We start from the raw sequence: 19,692 nt of genomic DNA, 5'->3' as shown, positions 1-19,692 counted from the left end.
AGTGAATCTCACATTAATCTGGCACGGCCATTTTATTTTCTTCATCTTTAAACAAGGTCTGTAATCGGGTTTTCTTTCAACACGTTAGATTTTACTAGATTCCCAAAACAACAAAGTTAAACCGAGAATCAATGATTTGAACAGTAATGAAGTACACAGGTACATGAAGTCCACATGTTTAATGCTGGTTTACATTTTTTACAGATTTCTAAATCATGTATACGTGGAAGATGAATTACTTCACTTTTAAACTTCATTGTTGGTATAAATAAACACAATAAAACATTATTCAGTTTTATCAGTCACAAATAAGATATCTAAGCAGTTGAAGTACATTCAAATTTGAGAAAGTTCTGACAATGAGTAATTACAAACAACAACGACACCAAATATTTTAAAGGTTCTCAAAAATATATAGCACATCACAACACAAAACCTGCAAACAAAACAAAACAATAATCCTTTAGAGTTGAGCCTTTTGAGATTCATTTGTGTGGCTCATGCATGCTGTCTGCCCATAACCTGCTTTAGTGATGAGGAGCAACAGAGCCTCAAGGCTGCTGCTCTATAAGTCCATTGCTGTTTTCCATAGATTTGTTTAACACTGTGAAATGCAGACGGTAGATATAACGAAAAAGTGTTATGATAGAATATCAATTTTTAATTAAGTACAGATTAGCTAAGTAATATTAGAGATACCAGCAACAGCATACTAGTAAATCAATTTACTTACTACTGCCAATTAGTCCTTTTTTATTTAGTGCTGTGTTTTATCAACCCTAAAAGGATTGTTTTTTGGGGGGTTTGTTGGTTGTGTGCCAATTGTATTTCTTCTTACCAATGCCAGAACTCTGATTTTGATCTCTCTGGTTTTCAAAGAATATATGAGAGGATTGACACAAGGTGGGATGCAAGAGGCCAACGACAGACTCAGCACACGCTGGTCTGGGTCGATCAGACCCAGATAAAACCCAACGCAAAATATGGTAAGGATAGGAATGTAAAACACAGCAACAAGGATGATATGCTCCACACAAGTGGCCAGAGCTTTCACCCGACTGTCTAAAGATTTCATCATGAATACAGTCGCCAGAATGCTCACATAAGACAGGATAATAAAAGTAAAGGGTACTGCAAGTATCAAAATGGTAAGGAAAGACGCTGAAGCCCACTGCATTGAATAATCGTTACAGGCGAGTCTGAATACAGGCGCATAGTCACAGAAATAGCTAAAGACTATTACAGAATTACAAAAGACAGTCGAGACATTAGACTTGTTGTAAATAATATTACTCCCAGACCAAAAAACCAAGTCACGCCGACAATCCATGACATGCTCTGCATTGTGTTGATCGAGTTGTGACGCAGAGGGAAACATATTGCAATCAACCTGTCATAGGCAAGTATAGCAAGTGCATACGACTCCAAAGATATAAAAGCGTAGTAGACAAACATTTGTAACAAACAGAGGTTATATGGAATAAAGTTGTCTTTAACAAGGAATATCTTGATCATGCTGGGAATAGTGCACGTGTTCAGGATAACATCAATTACTGCGAGGTTTACCACAGCCAGACATTTTGGAGTGTGTAAAGAACGATTAAAGCAAATTACATAGATCACCAAACAATTGGCGAGCACTGTGACCACATAAACAAACGATAGAAAGATAAAGTAGACACTGATGAAGGGAAAAGTCTCAAACCCAATGATATAGAAGCCTGGAGGATGAATGATGATGATAGAGTCATTTAAAACAGTCCTGAGAAAAGACATAGTAGATCTCCGCAGCCTGTGAAGGAGGATGGCTCTCTGGTCTGATAAAGAGGAAATAAATCACATCACACACGTAGACGTTGAAAAGCCTCATATTATCATGCCATTTTCATTAATACAATTCAACCTAACAGTGTTTAAAGTAGTTATGTGATAGTTAATCATGAAGCTTACCTGAAGCCCTGGATCAATAGTAACTCTGACTCGAACTGTCCGACCCCTCATACAGTGGAATATATACTTTCCTTATTGATCTCCCGAGATAAAGCTTTCTAGTGATACTGAGAAGAAGAAGCCTTTTAATGATGTTAATTTGTTCCACAGAGATCACAGCATTACTTTTTCTTTCCATTAAACTTATTAAGCTCAGTTCACAAGCACTTTATTGCCCTCACTGATGAGAAGTACCTCTTGTGAGTAGATGGAACATTCAGGACCAACCACACTTGAGTCACTGATTTATTTGGTCCCATACATGTAATAAGCATTATTGTGTAATCATTTGCTTATTTAGATTTCTGTAAATGTACCTTTTCAATACATTATTGAGACAAAACAACTTTCAGAAAGTTTGGAAACAACATGCATTATGCTGACTTTCTTAAACAGGCCATGGTTTTAATGAGCCTAATTTGTGATGCCGTCACCAGAGAGTTTCTGTTAATGACCTTGTCTTTAACAAGCAAACCTTTTACTGTGCAAACTTCAAACTTATTAATCTGAGTTGTTATTGTTACTAATGCGAATAAACACAATAGAGCATGGAGGTTAAAGTTCCCATTACTCAATGGTGTTTTTAGAAAGCGGCCATTTCCTTTAAAGTACCTTTTTCCAGGCCAGCAGCCAGGTCGGTTGTCTTGGTCTTTCTACACTGCCTAAAAGTCTTAGGCTGCTTACTCCTATTAACACTAAAACTCCAGATATGATGTGTCACCTTTGGTCTTGTTGTTGGCCTTGTCATGCTCCTTTGGCATGTGTGACTTGAACTGCGATGCTATGGTTGAATTCAAATCAATTCAATAAAAGACTTTATTTCATAAAATGTTTTACTTGAAACATTATGTTCTACAGCGTGTGCAAGTGAATAATATGTAATTGTAAAGATGGTATTAAGAGCTCATTCATTCAATTGTGTTTTGGAGTTTATATATAGTTGTTCTCTGAATCATTAGCTATTATTTTAGCAGTAAAGTGTTTAGTGTGATAGAGTATAATCAAAACCGGTAATTTAATGATATGGTACAAGCCAGTTTTCATGGTGAAGGTTCACCGGGGTTACTCAATCTGTGAAGTAGTCAGTGAATCTCACATTAATCTGCACGGCCATTTTATTTTCTTCATCTTTAAACAAGGTCTGTAATCGGGTTTTCTTTCAGCACGTTAGATTTACTAGATTCCCAAAACAACAAAGTTAAACCGAGAATCAATGATTTGAACAGTAATGAAGTACACAGGTACATGAAGTACACATGTTTAATGCTTGTTACGTTTTTTACAGATTTCTAAATCATGTATACGTGGAAGATGAATTACTTCACTTTTAAACTTCATTGTTGGTATAAATAAACACAATAAAACATTATTCAGTTTTATCAGTCACAAATAAGATATCTAAGCAGTTGAAGTACATTCAAATTTGAGAAAGTTCTGACAATGAGTAATTACAAACAACAACGACACCAAATATTTAAAGGTTCTCAAAAATATATAGCACATCACAACACAAAACCTGCAAACAAAACAAAACAATAATCCTTTAGAGTTGAGCCTTTTGAGATTCATTTGTGTGGCTCATGCATGCTGTCTGCCCATAACCTGCTTTAGTGATGAGGAGCAACAGAGCCTCAAGGCTGCTGCTCTATAGTCATGCTGTTTTCCATAGATTTTTTTAACACTGTGAAATGCAGACGGTAGATATAACGAAAAAGTGTTATGATAGAAATATCAATTTTAATTAAGTACAGATTAGCTAAGTAATATTAGAGATACCAGCAACAGCATACTAGTAAATCAATTTACTTACTACTGCCAATTAGTCCTTTTTTATTTAGTGCTGTGTTTTATCAACCCTAAAATGATTGTTTTTTGGGGGGTTTGTTGGTTGTGTGCCAATTGTATTTCTTCTTACCAATGCCAGAACTCTGATTTTGATCTCTCTGGTTTTCAAAGAATATATGAGAGGATTGACACAAGGTGGGATGCAAGAGGCCAACGACAGACTCAGCACACGCTGGTCTGGGTCGATGAGACCCAGATAAAACCCAACGCAAAATATGGTAAGGATAGGAATGTAAAACACAGCAACAAGGATGATATGCTCCACACAAGTGGCCAGAGCTTTCACCCGACTGTCTAAAGATTTCATCATGAATACAGTCGCCAGAATGCTCACATAAGACAGGATAATAAAAGTAAAGGGTACTGCAAGTATCAAAATGGTAAGGAAAGACGCTGAAGCCCACTGCATTGAATAATCATTACAGGCGAGTCTGAACACAGGCGCATAGTCACAGAAATAACTAAAGACTATTACAGAATTACAAAAAGACAGTCGAGACATTAGACTTGTTGTAAATAATATTACTCCCAGACCAAAAAACCAAGTCACGCCGACAATCCATGACATGCTCTGCATTGTGTTGATCGAGTTGTGACGCAGAGGGAAACATATTGCAATCAACCTGTCATAGGCAAGTATAGCAAGTGCATACGACTCCAAAGATATAAAAGCGTAGTAGACAAACATTTGTAACAAACAGAGGTTATATGGAATAAAGTTGTCTTTAACAAGGAATATCTTGATCATGCTGGGAATAGTGCACGTGTTCAGGATAACATCAATTACTGCGAGGTTTACCACAGCCAGACATTTTGGAGTGTGTAAAGAACGATTAAAGCAAATTACATAGATCACCAAACAATTGGCGAGCACTGTGACCACATAAACAAACGATAGAAAGATAAAGTAGACACTGATGAAGGGAAAAGTCTCAAACCCAATGATATAGAAGCCTGGAGGATGAATGATGATGATAGAGTCATTTAAAACAGTCCTGAGAAAAGACATAGTAGATCTCCACACCGGACGAACTCTGCTGAAAAGGTCTCCTGTCTAAAGAACAAATAAATATTGTACATTAGACATCTATAGAAGTTATAAACCACATGTGCATGCTGGTTCAATTAGCAAATTAAAACATTGCAGTATATAAGACATTCTCAGTCAATTAAAAAAATGTACAAATGCTGAAAGAAATCTGTGAATGTGGCCTACCTGATGGTCTCTTAATGATTGTTGAGCAACAGCTCTAATGTAATGCTGCAATCTCAAAGCAGCAAACACATGACTGCACGTCTGTCCTGTGTATAGGGGAAGATATACTTCCTTCATTGATCTCTTGAGACGAAACTAGCTAAGGAAGTCATTAAGAGCAGGTTTGCAGCTTACTCTGATTAAGCTTATTTTATACTCAAACTCAACTAATGTTTGGATACAATGCTTCCCAATATAAAACTAAGTTGCTATGTTTTGGACATGATTTCTGTACCATTGAGATGATCTTGCAGTAACACTGCACTTATACTTTAATCTTCACACAATATGACAACTTTATGGTAACTCGTGTCAACTAATTCCTAAATCAGTCTGTTCAAATAATACTACTATTGTGCCATTGTGGCCTCTTGTGACAGCAGACAGTATGTTTGTATCCAATTATAATGAAAGGATATGTTAAACATTTTATGCTTATTAAATTGACAATTAAAAAAAAAAGAACTTCCCTGTGCTCCCTGCTGGATAAAACATTTAAAATAAAGTTATTAGATGTCCTCAAACCTTTCTTTGGCATAATCTCACTTTTACTTCTATTAGCTCTATGTATCCATAGCACTCTCGACCACACAAACATGAAAGTCCAAGTCGTTGTTTTTTTGTAGCTGCTCATACTTTATTTTAATTAACAATATTGTGATTAGGTACAGTCTTTTGATTTGCATGCCCTCAACACATCCCAGCCAGTGTGTTCAGCTCGGAGCAGACTCAGGGAAGGTTTTCTGCCGCTGCTTCATCAGCTGCTCTTTCCGGGCGATTTGGAAATTCATCATGCAGTCTTTGAAAGTCTGGACCTGACTTTTGCAGATGCGCCAGTCCTGGTGTTCACCCATGCACTCCTGCACAGCGTAATGTTGCTCTGCACAGCCTGTGCGGGATATCATCCGATCAACGGGGTCATCCTCATCTTCATCTTTACGGCTGCGGTCATGGGGGGATGCCATCCTGTGCCGACTCAATTGCTCTGCTGAGGATAACACATAATGGTTTCAATACAGTTAATACACAGGTAATAAATTAGTCTTAGGAAAAACCACAAAACATCCTAGTCTATCCAAGTGTCTGTGCTGTTCATTTTAACAGGGAAAAATCGTTTTTTTTTTGATAGCCCCATATAAAAACAAACAATGAAAACTAGTAATGCCTCATATGCATATAGAATAGATAAAAGCACTAAAATAAATTAGATGTGTCTTATTTTTCCATTGAGGTAATACTATTTGTATTCTGAGTCCCTGGGTCACATGAAATGGAAGCTATTGAACAAAAATGTATTATCTTCTATCATGTAAAATCAATTAATGACACATCAGTAATCATAATAGGTGAGCATAAAACATAATAGATAGATATATTATATAAGAGAGCAAGCATGCACATAACTTTGGTTTTGTGTCACTCTAACTATAATTAATTGATGGTCCCTAAGTGAAACCTTGTAGTTAAGATCAAGGACTCGAATGTGAGCTAACTGTCCTGTAGCTGCTGACAGTTTGTGAAACTGAGCAAGAAGACTGGAGTGAATTTCTGTTAAAGATCCGACCTAAAACTAGCTTCTACAGTCAAGACATTAGCACTTACTGTATACTTTCACTCCACTACACAGACTCACAGTTTCAAAACATATAATGATCTTAACAAATATGATGATGAATATGATGATGATGAAGCTTCACCTCGACCAGCTGCAACATTGGTCTGACATGTTGATGGACCAATAATACCCTTCACTTCTATGGGAGACATTTTGCACAACGAGTCGTTTTACATTTAAAAGTGACACTAACATTAAGCAGGCTAGACTTTGCTTAGAGTACCTGTTATTGTACCAGAGCGGGGCAATAGGGCTGTTAATTGACGTGGATTTCCTTAGAAAAATATTGCTACGTATACTTAAGTACAGTAAACATTCGTCGTTGTCATGTAGCTGCATTAATAAGAGAATACACTCAATAACCTTAGCTCAAAGGTAGGCTAACAGTATCGAGAGAGGTGCTAGCAAACACACATGTTTACGTAACCCTTCGTTTTTCTTACCTGTTTATTCTTTTTGAGCGATCTTTTCGTTGAGACACTGGAATTATTTTTCCATAGCCTGCAACACTTTACTCTAGACTTCTCATAACAAACCACAGTCAACTGCAAGTGTTTCTCGGAGGACACATTTTAGCAGCGGACGAACGTGTAACCGTAACATAGTTCCGTCGATGTCCGTTCGTCATTAGTTCCACTTCCTACCGAACACTCAACTCATTAATAATACATCGTAGCGTTCCTATCAGTGAATACATTGCAACAACATCATCATTTTGTAGTCCATACTTTATCATAGTAAACTGCTTATGTGGTGAATGTTTTACAATGCATATCTATGGAAGGTTCTGTAGTTCATAAAACCTGAAGAATAAAAAGCTTGCCTGTTACAAACATGTTGGGCCCACTCACGGGGGCTCATTATTTTACAGCCTGGTTCATAATGGTTCAAGATGTTAACATTTATTAATAAAAAAAAAAAACGCTTAACAAAAACATGTTGTGCCTTCTATGGTGCATTGATCTGATTCTTGACAATTCAGTTTCATTAGTGAACAAATATATATATTGTTTTCAATGTATTCGTTTATTTTAGGGGGACAAGCACAGACACACAATAACATTTTCAGAAGCAGTTTCTGAGATGCTGTACAAGTATATACAAGCCAAAGGTAAACATAAAAACGAAACATTCAAAAAGAATACAAATAATAAACAGAACTCATATTATGGTCCGTCTTGAAGTGTGACTCTTTAGAAACAACGGTTCAATCAAGTTGCTGTCAGATGAATACAGGTAGAGCATACTGAGTTCAATTATTGTGAGTTAAACGTTTTGGTCATTTTGTGAACTGTGTTTGTACAGACTTAGTAATCAGGGACAAACACATTAAACGACTTTTCAGTTGGTAAATGTTCCCAGAGGAGAAATTCATCACTAAACACGATGGGTAAGACAAAACTAGTTGTCCAGCAGTGGCTCAGTCAGTAGGGGCTTGGACTGGGAGCTGAAGGGTCGCCGGTTCAAGCCCCTACCAGACCTAACATATGGAGTGAGGACTGCTACTTGCTCCCATTGCTCCCGGGCGCTGTACAATAGCTGCCTACTGCTCCTAGTACTAGACTCCTGGTACTAGGATGAGTTAAATGCAGAGGCCGAATGTGCTGTGTGCTCTGCATGTGTGACCATTAAAGAGGGTTTCATCCATCCCAATTCTTCTTCTAACTAAATAGTTCTAATGAGCCAAGCTTGTGTTGCCATCTCCAGAGAATTCATATTAATGATCTCAACTTTAACGAACAAACATTTTTACTTTAATCCACATCAGACTAATTAATCTCAGTTGCACCTATTAGGAATAATGGCAATTAAAAACAGAGGGAAATCGGAGCATTACATTAATTGCTTGTGTGAAACTTTATTTTCATTTAACTTCCAACTGCTTTCTAATGGCTGCAGGAGACACTCCAGAGGTCATTGACCTGCCACTCCGACAGTGTCCTCTGACTATGTTTTGTTTAATCAAATAACAATTTTTACTTTGTTTTATACATTTATAGGCCTTCCTAAAGGACTTTCAAACACTAATTTCCATGCAAACTTTAGGCTCAGCGAAAAGTGGTTATTGTACATTCATTTTTAGGTGTATTGGTAGATTTCCACATGGAACTATATATCTAATGCCAGTTTATACTGTTTATATTATATATATTTATATTTCAGCAAATAAATCATTTAAAAATAATTGACAGATATCTACTGATGATGTTGGTATTTTCAATTGAACCACTTGCCGACATGGTTCATAGTAGGAAACATACAACAGTAGGAACAATTACGCATTTCATTTATCCTCCCAAGTATGCTCCAGTTAATTTTTTAAATATCAACATTTTAAAATATGTATCCTTGAAAATGATAATGCATGCCTACTTATCATCAGAGCCCAAATACAGATGCCTCTACATTATGTCCCCCTTTCACTCTTTTCATCACATATTTAGGAAAGGAAAACACAATCAACCTGTGCCAACATCGTCAAACTTAGCTCGAAAATGCTTCTCTGATGTTGTTTCATGCAACACACATAAAGGGAAATTTTGCTTTGCCAAATCATTTATGAGGAATAAACAAAAGAGATACAGTAAAAAAAAAGTCAATTTCAGATAAGAAGATTCCATATGACACATAGAAGAACCAGAGCAGTCATATGAACACATTGCAAATAATTACAATCAAGTACAGTTTACAACAAGTATATTTTATGTCATAATAAGTCACTAATATGTTTTCCGGCATTATTTCATGCTCTTGAATGTGTTAACGTAATAGCAGTATATCAAATAAAAAAGAATATGAGAAAAACATATTATGGATTAATATGATTGATACATAATATTAAACTTTAAGCTTTGAAATGCTTATAAATCAGACACAACCATTCCCATTTCCTTTACTGTAGACCTCTTTTTGTTCCACCAAAGACACACGCACACACACATACGCACACAATCGTGACCGTTGAGCATTATAACTCTCCAATGATAGCTTTTGGAAAAAAATACATTTGTTAAGGGCTTGTTTTTACTCTTTTGACCAATGCCAGGGCTCTGGTTCTGATCTCTTTTGTTTTTAAAGAATATACAACAGAATTTATGCAGGGTGCGATGCAAGAGGCCAGCGACAGACTCAACACGCGCTGGTCCGGGTCAATGGATCGCACATAAAGACCAATTAAGAAAATTATGATTATAGGAGTGAAAAATACAGCAACAAGGACTAGGTGTTCAATGCAAGTAGCGAGAGCTTTCATCCTATTATTTACTGATTTCATCCTGAACACAGTGACCAGAATGATGACATAAGACAGGAGGATAAAAGTCAAAGGGGCCATCAGATTCACCATGCTTGAAGTTGAAGCGATTGACCACTGGAGTGTGTAATCATTACAGGCGAGTCTAAAAACAGGTGCATAGTCACAGAAGTAGCTAAACACTCTGACAGAATTGCAAAAAGAAAGTCGAGTCATGATTGCGGTGCTGTATGCAACTCTTCCCAGACTGTAAACCCAAGTAACGCTGATAAGACAAGACATGATCGGCAGTGTGTTGAATACGTTCTGACGCAGAGGGAAACATATTGCAATCAACCTGTCATAGGCAAGTATAGCAAGGGAATACGACTCCAAAGATATAAAAGCGTAGTAAACATACATTTGTAACAAACAGAGGTTGAATGGAACAAAGTTGTCCTTAAACAGAAATGTCTTTATCATGCTTGGAATAGTGCTTGTGTTTAAGACAATATCAATTACTGCCAGGTTGACAACTGCCATGAATTTTGGAGTGTGTAAGCAATGGTTACAGGCAATTATGTAGATCAATAAAATATTGAACACTAGTGTAACCACATAGACAAATGCTAGAAAGATAATGTAGACACTGATATTGGGAAATGTCTCAAATGCGATGATATAAAACCCTGGAGGATGAATGATGAGAGAGTCGTTTAAAACAGAAGACATAGTTGAACTCGGCAGGCTACAGACTGCTGCTGGTCCGCGTTATATCAAAGCTCTGTGGGCTAAAAAAGATTAAGCAAATACATTTATTATTTAGCTTTCCTATCACATACTTCAAATGGACACATGTACACCATGACCAGTCTTGAAGTGAATACAAACACACAACAGAATACAACACATTGCACTTTTTACTCACCTTCTGTGTTGATGTCCGTTATACACAAAGAGGCTCCATGTGTCTGCGTGTCTGACCTGTGTACAGTGGAAATTATATCATCTTCATTGATCTCTAGTGATGACATGAACTCTGCTAATTAAAAATAATAGGTATAAACAATAACATAATTAGTAGGGTCCTTTAGTTGCAATTAAAGTTTAATCCGTGAAGACTACTGCATTGTTTCATAACTTATCTTGCAGAGAAAATAACACCTCATTATTGTTTTGTGGCTCTCATTCATCTTTTTCTAAAGGGAATGAAAGAATGAAGGTTATAAATAATGTCACTTAAGAATAACACTGAAACCCAAACAGCAAAGTTTGGAAGTGTTATTTACTCTTTTTGATTCTCTTTACAACATTACTTATTCAAACAAGCCTTTATTTATTCGGACAACATTAATGATTCTAATCTTTTTAGGATATTGTCAATAGATTAGGGAGATTTGGGATTATCTGATTTCATGTGATTGTGAATTTTATAGACCAGTGATACCAACTCTGTAAGCAGTCTAAATATGGCTATATTTTAGCGAGGGGAAAAACTGGCACGGCCATATTCACAGCAGTCCTTTGACCTGTCATCACAATATCTCTTAATGTCATGGGGATCTATTGGTACACATGTACCTCCACTTAATAGACATGCTTATCCCAGTTCGGGGAAAACATTCAGTTTTAGAATTGTGTAAATTGGGGATTTCTCTAAATCTGAGACAATTGTGAATCCGATTAGCTCAATTGTTTTCACGTGCGATGGTGTTCCGAAATAAGCCGCACCATTGTAGTGAGACCATCTTTTTGAATCTTGACCTCCCTGTCAAATTTGAGTTTTTCTGCTATCTAGGATAATCACAGCCTCGTAAAGCTTTACAACAGCAAACCTGAGACCTACTGTAGGGCATTCAGAGGATGTTTGGCTTTTCTACTCATATTGACGATATGGTGACAGTTTTCAGAATAGTTCTCGCCAACCACAAAAACAATACATTTTAGCAGAAGTCAAACGTCTTTATTACCAAATCATGAATGTTTCTACTGAGTTGCTTGGGGTCCTGAATGCACTACAGTTGCATTTTCGAGGGATTTGTTTTGCCTTTTTATCAATTCTTGAGTGATTGGTTAAACTTAACCCCAAAACATTTCCTTCTTGACCACGGTGTAAATGGTAGAATCTGAATAAAATCTTTATGACTTAAAGCAAATGAAAAACAATTTCCAAAGCATCCTCCTCTCTGTTATCATCAAACAGTACATAATGACAAAAGGACTTTCTGTTGCAAATTACACCTTAGAGTCTTTCTAATGAACCCAGTTTGAGATTTCATCATCGGAGAAAGCAATTTAATGGCCCTCCTGATAACAAACAAAACTGTTTACTATTCAAACCTTTGCCTAATTATTCTCACCTGCATCTATTAGCAGGTCTTGCGGTCTCACACAAGGAGGTAAATAGGTGGAACATGTTGGCCCCTGTGCACTGTGCTTTCTCCCCAAGAGTACCTTTTTTCTGAAATAACAAGTTAAGTTTGTTAGGCTACAAAGTAGAACTTCATTTGATTTGGAAGAGGATACATACAATACTAATTGACCGACTGTCTTACTAAATTGAGTGTTTAGTAATGGGGAAACTATAAACAAATTCAGTATTCTTTTCCAAAAACTGTCACACATCGTATAAACTTGGCGTGAATGCATTGACTTGGAAACAAAGTGTAACATTGACAATAAATAGCATTTCCTGAGGGGGCTTTTATCACCAAACAGGACACAGTGACCCCAGACAAAAGGATTTTCTCCTGCCACACTGACTCCTAGGAACTATGCTAATGAGTCCTATTTGTGATGTCATTACCAAAGGAGGCTAGTTAATGACCCTGTGTGCAACAAACAAACCTTTTAGTGTTGAGGCTTAAGCCTAATTAATCTCCTTTGCATCCATTAGAAGGTTTTGCTCTCTTGCAATTAAAACTTGAATGTTATGGGAATGGGTACTGATATTAATGAGTCATTAGTGTTCTTGAAAATCTCAAGTACAAAGCCCTTAACAATCTAATGCTGACGTACCTATTCTCTAAAGGGCTGTATGAGATAGGCCTGCAACTCAGCCCCCTAACACCAATGAAGCCCTTTTTGTAGTTGTCTTACTCTAAATAGTATTCAAATTGTTAAAAAGATGCGGATACACTTTAGATTGTGTGAAGTTACTAGCCGTGTTAGCATTGGACACAATAACGATTTACTGTAAAATCATCGAAGGGTCCCTCGGTGCTCTGTTCTTGGTCCCTTCCTCTTCTCCCTGTACACAAACTCGCTCGGATCAGTCATTAGCCCGCATGGTTTTTCATACCATTGCTACGCTGACGACACCCAATTAATTCTGTCCTTTCCCCGCTCAGAGACCCAGGTCGTCGCACGCATCTCTGCTTGTCTAGCTGACATCTCTCAGTGGATGTCCGCTCATCACCTCAAGCTCAACCTTGACAAGACTGAACTGCTTTTCCTTCCGGGAAAAGATTGTCCCACTCTTGACCTGACTATCAACATCGGCACCTCGGCACCTCTGACCCAGACTGCAAGGAATCTGGGTGTGATCCTAGATAACAACCTGTCCTTCACTGCAAACATCGCTGCTACAACCCGTTGCTGCAGATACACGCTTTACAACATCAGGAAGATACGTCCCCAGCTGACCCAGAAAGCGACGCAGGTTCTGGTCCAGCCTCTCATCATCTCACGCCTAGACTACTGCAACTCCCTCCTGGCTGGTCTACCTGCATGTGCCATCCGACCTCTGCAGCTCATCCAGAATGCAGCGGCTCGTCTGGTCTTCAACCTTCCTACATTTTCCCACACCACTCCGCTCCTCCGCTCCCTTCATTGTAAGGTTTCAGCATTAGAGTCTGTGAGCTTATTGTTTTGTGTTTATTCTGGTGGCCTTGCAGTTTTATTTTGATGTTGACTCTGTCCTCTCGTTTCAGGTGTCATCACTTCCTGTGGTGGTGTGTCACTTGTCAGCTTGATAGTGATCTCCTGTTCTGGATTGTTTGCACCTGTGCCTCATTAACTGTTGTGTATATTGTAAGGAAATATTTGTATGTATTCATGCAAACTGTGAAGAAGCTTGAAAATGATTTGAGTAAGAAAACTGTGAACTGTTTTTGGGGCCTGTGAACATTTGGTTTTGTGAGGACAAAGGAAGAGGGGGAAGGTGTGGAGTTAACATACAGTCATCTCAGGTCCCTGTGATAAGGAAGCTGAGCCACTGGGATTGGGGAACTTAAGATGTGAGCTGTTGATACTAATTTGGGCAGCCAATCACTGGTCTGGAAGGGGGGCGCAGATAACTCCTCCTCTGGTCAGCGAAGTATTTAGACAGGAACCCCGCGGTGTGCCTCCCTCTCTCTCCTCTCGCTGGCACAGGTAATTATGGGATCCCACAGATAAACTGTATTTAATTTGTACTGTACTTGATTGTATTGCATTGTATATTACCATTAAAATGGATTATTGTTACACGGTTACTTGTATGCTCTGGGTTTCCTTCCTGTAAGATAACGGCTTGTGTAGGGACGCGAGGAGATTTGGAAATGCGGCCTAGTTACCACCAAAATCTCCTAACAATATGTAGCCCTGTTCTCCTGTTGTCTTTTGTCGGTTCGTCTTGTCTCAACACTAAGTCCATGTCTGTATTTCCTCGTGTAACTTTGAGCAACCTAGTCGAGCCTAGTGAACTTTTGAGTGTCCTAGTAGATCCTAGATACCTTTGTACTTTGAGAAGTCTTTTTTATATTAAAAGATAGTTCTGAAGTCAAGAAAGAATCGTGCATCTGAGTTCTTGTGAGTCCACCGTGTCAGAACGAACCGACCAAACAAGATGGACTCAGCCGATTCCACCGTGTTAAAGACGGCTTTGCAGGCGCAAGGAACACGCCTGCATCACCATGAGGAACAGCTGACAACAATGAACCAGGGGGTTCAGGACTTAAATGCCCGTCAGCGACACTTCCAGTCAACAGTGACAACGGAAATAAATCACCTGGCGGAAAAGATGCGTGACATACTTACGCACCTCGAGGCACGTCCTGCTGTTCCTGCGGCAGAGTTTTCCGGTCCAGCAGAGGTCGGGTTTGCTGAGATCCCTGTTCAAATACCCATGCCATCGTCTTCACTCCGCCTCGCTTCGACGGAGAAGTTCTCCGGGGATTCTGGAAACTGTCGTCCATTCCTGATACAGTGCGATCTCCATTTCAAACATCAGCCCGCAGCATTTCCCACAGATCAAGCTAAGGTAGGTTTCATAGTATCTCACTTGACGGGAAGAGCAGGAGCCTGGGCAACAGCTGAATGAGCCCGAGACTCGCCTGTTTGCCAGTCGTTAAGGGTATTCATGGATTCTATGAAAAACATTTTTGACCAGACAGCACCCGGGAGAGAGTCAGCGAGAGCCCTGGTGAACATCAAACAACGGCAGAGGAGAGTGGCGGATTACGCGATCGAATTCCGGACCCTGGCAGCGGAGAGTGGATGGAACTCAGCGGCTCTTTTTGATGCGTTTCTGCATGGATTAGCGGATCCCATAAAGGATCAGTTAGCTCCATTAGAGTTGCCTGTAGAATTGGACTCGCTCATCGCCATGGCTATCCGGGTGGACCAACGTCTAGCAGAGAGACGTCGGGAGAAAACAGCTTTCATTCCACTGTTCGGACGGGAGTTACAGAGGGAACACTACGGTTGGCGGAGTAATACCCGGACTTCGTCTCCAGAGCGACCAGCGCCCCCTAGCGCCGCGGAGGAACAGATGCAGCTCGGAAGAGCCAAACTCACTCCGGAGGAACGTCAGCGCCGCCTACGGGAGCGGCTGTGTTTCTACTGCGGCCAGCAGGGTCATGTTCTGGCAGCCTGTCGGGCAAAAGATCAGGCTCATCAGCGGGAAGAGGGACGCTGGTGAGCCGAGTGACTTCTTTCAACCCTTCCTCGAGGTACAAATGAAACTGAATGATAAAACTGTGACTCAGGATGCATTAATTGATTCTGGGGCTGATGAGAGCTTGTTAGACTGGGAGCTGGCTAAAGAGTTGAACTTAAACATTGTCCTTTTAGATCAGCCATTAGAGGCTAGCGCGTTGGATGGCCGCATGTTATGTACAGTTACTCATCGCACGGAACCCATAGAAATTGTCATAGATCAGGAGCACCGTGAGTGTATTAGCTTTCATTTATTTAACTCAGCTCAACAGCCTCTCATTTTGGGTTACCCGTGGCTTGTTAAACATAACCCTCACATGGACTGGCTTACAGGAAAGGTTAAGGGGTGGGGGAGTGAGTGCTCTCGTTCATGTTTAGCCTCTCATACAGTTTCGAGTGGACCGCCCAGATCTGGGAACTTTAAACAGGTGTCAGATAGGGACAGTGTCACTTCTTCTAAACATTCTGACTTTCCTGACTTATCCAAAGTGCCAGAGTGTTACCTTGACATTAAGGAGGTGTTTAACAAGACACAAGCTACTTCCTTGCCTCCCCATAGACCGTATGATTGCCCCATAGACCTTCTCTCGGGCTCTACTATCCCCAAAGGACGGTTGTATTCTCTCTCTGGTCCTGAAAGGGAGGCCATGGAAGAGTATATCGGATCATCACTCAAAGCTGGCTTGATTCGGCCATCATCATCCCCAGCAGCAGCAGGTTTCTTTTTTGTAGGGAAAAAGGACGTTTCATTAAGGCCCTGTATTGATTACAGTCCACTTAATCAGATCACAGTTAAGAACAGATATCCCCTTCCACTCATCTCTACGGCATTCGATCTGTTACAGGGAGCCAAGATATTCACCAAGCTTGACTTAAGGAATGCGTATCATCTTGTGCGCATCCGGGAGGGGGATGAGTGGAAAACGGGTTTCAATACACCTACGGGACATTATGAATATTTGGTAATGCCTTTTGGACTTTGCAATGCACCTGCTGTTTTCCAAGCCCTCATTAATGATGTGTTACGAGATTTCCTGAATGTTTTCTGTTTTGTGTATCTCGATGATATTCTCATCTTTTCCCCAGATAAGAAAACTCATGTTAACCATGTTCACCTTGTTCTTCAGAGACTCCTGGCTAACCATTTGTTTGTAAAGGCCGAAAAATGCGAGTTTCATGTGAACTCTGTGGCATTTTTGGACTTTGTGATTTCCCCTAACAAGGTGGAAATGGACCCAGCTAAGGTCAGTGACGTGGCTAATTGGCCCACGCCAGACTTTAGAAAGAAAGTTCAGCAATTCCTGGGGTTTGCTAACTTTTACAGACGGTTCATACGCAATTTCAGTGCTATTGCCTCTCCTCTCCATGCCCTTACCTCTCCCCATGTTCAGTTTGTGTGGAATCCACAGGCAGAGAAATCTTTCCTGGAACTGAAGAGGAGGTTCACCACAGCTCCCATCCTGACGGTACCTGATCGCCACCGACAGTTTGTGGTGGAAGTGGACGCCTCCAACGACGGCGTTGGAGCTATACTCTCTCAGAGGTCAGCGGGGGACAACAAGCTTCATCCATGTGCATATCTCTCCCGTAAGCTATCTTCTGCTGAGAGGAATTACGACGTGGGAAATCGGGAACTGTTGGCGGTGAAGATTGCTTTGGAGGAGTGGCGGCACTGGTTGGAGGGAGCGGAGCAGGATTTCCTGGTCTGGACGGAGCATAAAAACCTGCAATACATCAGGAAGGTCAAACGTCTGAACTCTAGGCAGGCCAGATGGGCTTTGTTCTTTAACAGATTTAGGTTCACTCTGTCATATCGACCTGGTTCGCAGAATGGAAAGCCTGATGCACTCTCCAGGATGTTTGATCCTGAGCCAGTCCCCAAGAGTCCAGATCCCATTCTGCGGCCAGACCGAGTGATAGGGAGGGTGACCTGGCCCATTGAAGCCAAGGTCAAACAGGCAAACGTTGGAAATCCTGTCCCAAGAGGGTGTCCTCAGAATCGCTTGTTTGTGCCGGAGCAACTTCGATCTCAAGTTGTTCATTGGGCCCATACGTCTGTACTTACCTGTCATCCTGGAAACAAAAGGACCCTGTTCATGGTGAGACACAGATTCTGGTGGCCGGGGATGTGGAAGGATGTTGCAGAATATGTGGCGGAATGTCCTGTGTGCGCCAGGAACAAAACTTCTCGGCAAGCTGCGGCAGGTCTTCTCCAACCTCTGCCCATTCCCAACAGACCATGGTCTCACATTGCGTTGGATTTTGTGACGGGATTACCAACATCGGCAGGTAATACCACCATACTCACTGTGATTGATCGTTTTTCTAAAATGGCACACTTTGTCGCCATGCCCAAGTTACCTAATGCCAAAGAAACAGCAGAGGCCATGTTGTCCCATGTGTTCAGGATCCATGGTTTCCCCAGTGATGTCGTTTCATACCGAGGCCCTCAGTTCGTGTCACGTTTTTGGAAGGAGTTTTGTCACCTAATCCAAGCCACTGTTAGTCTGACCTCCGGATACCACCCACAGTCGAATGGACAAGCGGAGAGGATGAATCAGGATTTGGAGACCTGTTTGAGATGTCTAGCGTCCGAGAAACCTACCACCTGGAGTAAGAATCTGATTTGGGTGGAGTATGCGCACAACAATTTACCCACATCAGCCACTGGTATCTCCCCGTTTCAATGTGTCCATGGATACCAACCTCCATTGTTTCCGGAGCTCGAGAAGGAGGTCACCGTACCATCAGCCCATGCTCTGGTTCGCCGCTGCCGTCGGGTCTGGGCGGGAGTTCGCCATATGTTGCAGAGGAGTGCCGTTGGCATGAAGGTATTGGCCGACCGGAAACGACGTCCAGCCCCCAAGTACCAGGCCGGACAACGAGTGTGGCTATCTACCAAGGATCTTCCTCTCCATGTCGCCTCCAGGAAGCTGGCTCCCCGGTTCGTTGGTCCTTTTCCCATAGCCAAAGTGATTAACCCTGTTGCTGTCCGTTTATGTCTTCCAAAGTCCATCAAGGTCCACCCCACGTTTCATGTCAGCAAGTTGAAACCAGTTAAAGAGAGCAGACTGGTAACCGCCTCCACGCCCCCTCCACCTCCCCGGATTGTCGACGGGGGTCAAGTATACACTGTGGACAAAATACTGTCTGAAAGGAAGAGGGGCAGAGGTAGACAGTTCCTGGTCGACTGGGTAGGGTACGGATTAGAGGAGAGGTGCTGGATCCCAGGCAGCTTCATTGTGGACAAGACCCTTATATCTGACTTTGATAGAGAACAGTCTCAGGCTTCAGGGACGTCTGGAGCCGTCCGTAAGAGGGGGGGTACTGTAAGGTTTCAGCGTTAGAGTCTGTGAGCTTATTGTTTTGTGTTTATTCTGGTAGCCTTGCAGTTTTATTTTGATGTTGACTCTGTCCTCTCGTTTCAGGTGTCATCACTTCCTGTGGTGGTGTGTCACTTGTCAGCTTGATAGTGATCTCCTGTTCTGGATTGTTTGCACCTGTGCCTCATTAACTGTTGTGTATATGTAGCCCTGTTCTCCTGTTGTCTTTTGTCGGTTCGTCTTGTCTCAACACTAAGTCCATGTCTGTATTTCCTCGTGTAACTTTGAGCAACCTAGTCGAGCCTAGTGAACTTTTGAGTGTCCTAGTAGATCCTAGATACCTTTGTACTTTGAGAAGTCTTTTTTATATTAAAAGATAGTTCTGAAGTCAAGAAAGAATCGTGCATCTGAGTTCTTGTGAGTCCACCGTGTCATTCATTGGCTTACGGTAACTGCTAGAATTCACTTCAAGACACTGGTACTTGCGTACCATACTGCGAATGGATCTGGCCCT

General features: G+C 40.8%; 4 protein-coding genes across 5 annotated transcripts; all 4 read right to left on the bottom strand.

The window, feature by feature from the left end:
- Positions 1 to 757: 757 nt before the first annotated feature.
- Positions 758 to 1,776, bottom strand: LOC117458009 (olfactory receptor 2AT4-like). The gene is given in 2 exon segments (XM_034098245.1): positions 758 to 1,257; positions 1,260 to 1,776. Coding segments are annotated over 2 exon segments (1,017 nt in total).
- A 1,422-nt stretch (positions 1,777 to 3,198) lies between these two features.
- On the bottom strand, positions 3,199 to 5,563 carry LOC117458138 (olfactory receptor 2AT4-like). The gene has a single exon (XM_034098409.2). The coding sequence runs from the start codon at positions 4,841 to 4,843 to the stop codon at positions 3,824 to 3,826; it is 1,020 nt and encodes a 339-aa protein (XP_033954300.1). The 5' UTR covers positions 4,844 to 5,563; the 3' UTR covers positions 3,199 to 3,823.
- A 153-nt stretch (positions 5,564 to 5,716) lies between these two features.
- On the bottom strand, positions 5,717 to 7,316 carry coa4 (cytochrome c oxidase assembly factor 4 homolog). 2 transcript variants are annotated; one of them, XM_034098411.2, is made up of 2 exons: positions 7,148 to 7,316; positions 5,717 to 6,074 (listed from the first exon to the last, which is right to left on the bottom strand). In XM_034098411.2, exon 2 carries the CDS (start codon positions 6,052 to 6,054, stop codon positions 5,803 to 5,805), a length of 252 nt encoding a protein of 83 aa, XP_033954302.1. In that variant the 5' UTR covers positions 6,055 to 6,074; positions 7,148 to 7,316; the 3' UTR covers positions 5,717 to 5,802. The 2 variants fall into 2 exon arrangements, with proteins under 2 accessions (XP_033954302.1, XP_033954301.1); XM_034098410.2 differs by having other exon boundaries at positions 5,717 to 6,077; positions 7,148 to 7,313.
- A 2,398-nt stretch (positions 7,317 to 9,714) lies between these two features.
- LOC117458936 (olfactory receptor 2AT4-like) lies at positions 9,715 to 10,668 on the bottom strand. The gene has a single exon (XM_034099686.1). It carries the CDS (start codon positions 10,666 to 10,668, stop codon positions 9,715 to 9,717), a length of 954 nt encoding a protein of 317 aa, XP_033955577.1.
- Between the last annotated feature and the right edge of the window lie 9,024 nt (positions 10,669 to 19,692).

The sequence above is a fragment of the Pseudochaenichthys georgianus genome, chromosome 14 (assembly GCF_902827115.2).
Source record: "Pseudochaenichthys georgianus chromosome 14, fPseGeo1.2, whole genome shotgun sequence".
Taxonomy (NCBI): Eukaryota; Metazoa; Chordata; class Actinopteri; order Perciformes; family Channichthyidae; genus Pseudochaenichthys; species Pseudochaenichthys georgianus.
Note: the sequence above shows the minus strand (reverse complement) of the source record. Positions and strands in the feature narration are given on the sequence as shown.